The 2500-nt window shown below is 41.6% G+C and overlaps 1 protein-coding gene across 1 annotated transcript in view; it reads right to left on the reverse strand.

The window, feature by feature from the left end:
- The window catches only part of LOC143026196 (apolipoprotein D-like), a 6518-nt gene that overhangs the window by 1939 nt on the left and 2079 nt on the right, over positions 1–2500 (reverse strand). The window contains exons 2-3 of the mRNA XM_076186210.1: positions 2285–2500; positions 156–286 (exon numbers count right to left, since the gene is read on the reverse strand). The exon at positions 2285–2500 is cut by the window's right edge and continues 240 nt beyond it. Of these exons, the coding sequence (XP_076042325.1) occupies positions 156–286; positions 2285–2413 (260 nt within the window). The 5' untranslated portion in view covers positions 2414–2500. The remainder of the gene's footprint in view (positions 1–155; positions 287–2284) is intronic.

A 2500-nucleotide genomic window follows, 5' to 3' on the forward strand; every position in this document is an offset into this window, starting at 1 on the left:
CGTCACTTTCAGGCATCATGTTTTACCAGAAGAGCAACAATTTCTTAGCAGCTTGCCACAGCCAAGGGAAGGGAGAGTTCCCCACCTCTTCAGTGGTGAACATCCATGAAGACCAACATAAAAATAAAGGGAACATCTAGATTTCCTTGACTTACAGTTTAGTATAGGTGTATCGTACAAGGATGGGATCCTCAGTATCTTCTTGGGTAAAGATAATCCTTCCACACCTATTCGTGAAATCAAGGTGTCCCCTTGTCCGGTAGACCTCGTACCAGGTGCCCATAAACTGCCAGGGGAAAAAGATAACCTTGATTATAATCAACACACGGAATGATACACCTAGATAAAATAGCTTATTTTAACCAAATTATATTTATCTGATATTCGGCCTTCCCACCACCTCTTTCTTGTGCCTTAACCCCACAATCAATCAATCAGCCAGTAGGCAGGCGCGGACGACGTCGAAGGACAAGACTAAAATCATATTCTTAGCCTTGTAAGCTGTTTCTGACAATTCCCCCCAGGTAGACTTGAACCCTGTTGGCTAAACTGAGCCGTGTCTTGACCTCTAATTGGCCGCGAGTCGGGTTGCGCATGATTGTCCACAAGTGCTGCCTCTGTCGGGTCTACTGTTACGTGACCAAATCAGATATGCAGTTCGATTTTTCCACACAGAGTTTCAATTTAATATCATTACAAGAGAAATGTTAGCATTCACCAGGTGCCTTTGAATAATATTATCAGCACACCCTTATTTAACGAGATTAGGATTAGTCGTTCTAACAATGGGAAGACATAAAATTCCACATGAGATAGGGTACATCATGCCGTTTTGGAATGAGATAGTTGACCTATTCACCTTATCCAAGTCGAGTCTGCTGATGCCTACAGGCACCAACTAGGTTTATGCCGAATCCCCTCAAAATATCGTTATTGAAAGAATCCTATGCTGCACCTGCATATGACTCTCAGGAAGAACCCTGTGTGGGGAACCCTCTTTACGTTGTTGCTGTGGGGAAGCATTTCACTCATCAGGATACCTGAATGACCACCTCCATTTCGAGAACAAACACCGTGAAACGGTACGAATGTGTCTCCATAAAACAGGGGACATCATATGTCATACTATCCAACGGCACTTCCATTTACAACGATACCTTAAGAGCACTCAGCTTGTGGCACAAGGATACACGGCTTGGTAATCCTGAAAAGGACTCCCTATCAACCAGACAGATTGGAATACTCAAACCTCAAGCGGAACATTCCACACCGTCTATCAGGGCGAAACAGGCAGAGGATTGTACAAACACATTAGGAAATACAAACAAAATTCAGACACCATAACACATCCACTGCAATAGTGGTCAACGTGGATCTCACATGAAATCTATTAGACTGGACATGGACTGATCCACTGACCCGAGACATGGACAGACAAGGAAACTCTCGGAAGTGGCATTTATTTTGGCGACAGTCAACATGAATAAGAGATACGGAGATGTAGCGTGAGTATCACAGTCGACGGAAATTGTCATTAGGGACATACCACAACACAATGCAAAAGAGGAAACGAACGCTTATAGACCAACTATCCATCCAACAGGCACCCCAATCAACCAGTGGCCGAATACCCAATCACATAAAAGAAGCAGTCTGGAAGGAGACGACTGGCGGACTTAAGGACCAATCAAACCATTAACAAGTGATAACACCAACTCTTAAAAATGACATAAGTCGAAATCGGTTGACGAGTGTGTCATTCAATTAATAAGGTGCTCCCAGGGGTCCTTGTTTCCCTCTTTTCGTCATTTCTTGCATGTCTGTACAAAATTTCTTACTGCCTTAAGAATGTTCATGAAACTATTTTTTTAGAAGGGAAATATCGAAGTAAACGGTATGATATCATAAGCTTCTCAATAGAGAATTTCTTCAACAGTACATAAAAGGGCAAATATCTAGCCTATAAATGGACAAATAAAGTTGTAAATAAGAAATGAAAAAAACTGCTAAAATTAAGGTTTTGAGATGTACATCATACAGTTACTTACATTTTGTTTTCATTAATTTTTTATCACTAGATAATTAGTCCAATTGTGCTTGAAAGGACAGAGATTTACCATAGAGATGAACACTTATATCGGGTTAGAAAACAAAAATTAAAAACCTTCCATGGCAAAGCCAGTGTCTTGTAATATATGTCGTGCAAATATTTATTCGAATTTTGTTGTAGTTTATTTTGCAAAGTCGTACAAGTCACTAAATCCAAACAAACAAGTGAACTTACACAAGTAACAGAAAAATCCTCTTCAGGAGGCCGTAAGGGACATAACCCCCATCGAAGCTTCTGTGCCTCGGTGGAAAGGCCCGAGAGAACCAGTAAAACCATGCACACCAAGACGTGTCGCCACACCATAGTGATGGATGGGTTCTCCAGGTCCTTTGTAGCTCGCGGGAGTCTTGAAGAGGACTTTGTTGTTTATAGGACTTCTTCTGCGACTTG

This window comes from Oratosquilla oratoria, chromosome 6 (genome assembly GCF_046742065.1).
Source record: "Oratosquilla oratoria isolate Oo_2021 chromosome 6, ASM4674206v1, whole genome shotgun sequence".
Lineage (NCBI taxonomy): Eukaryota > Metazoa > Arthropoda > Malacostraca > Stomatopoda > Squillidae > Oratosquilla > Oratosquilla oratoria.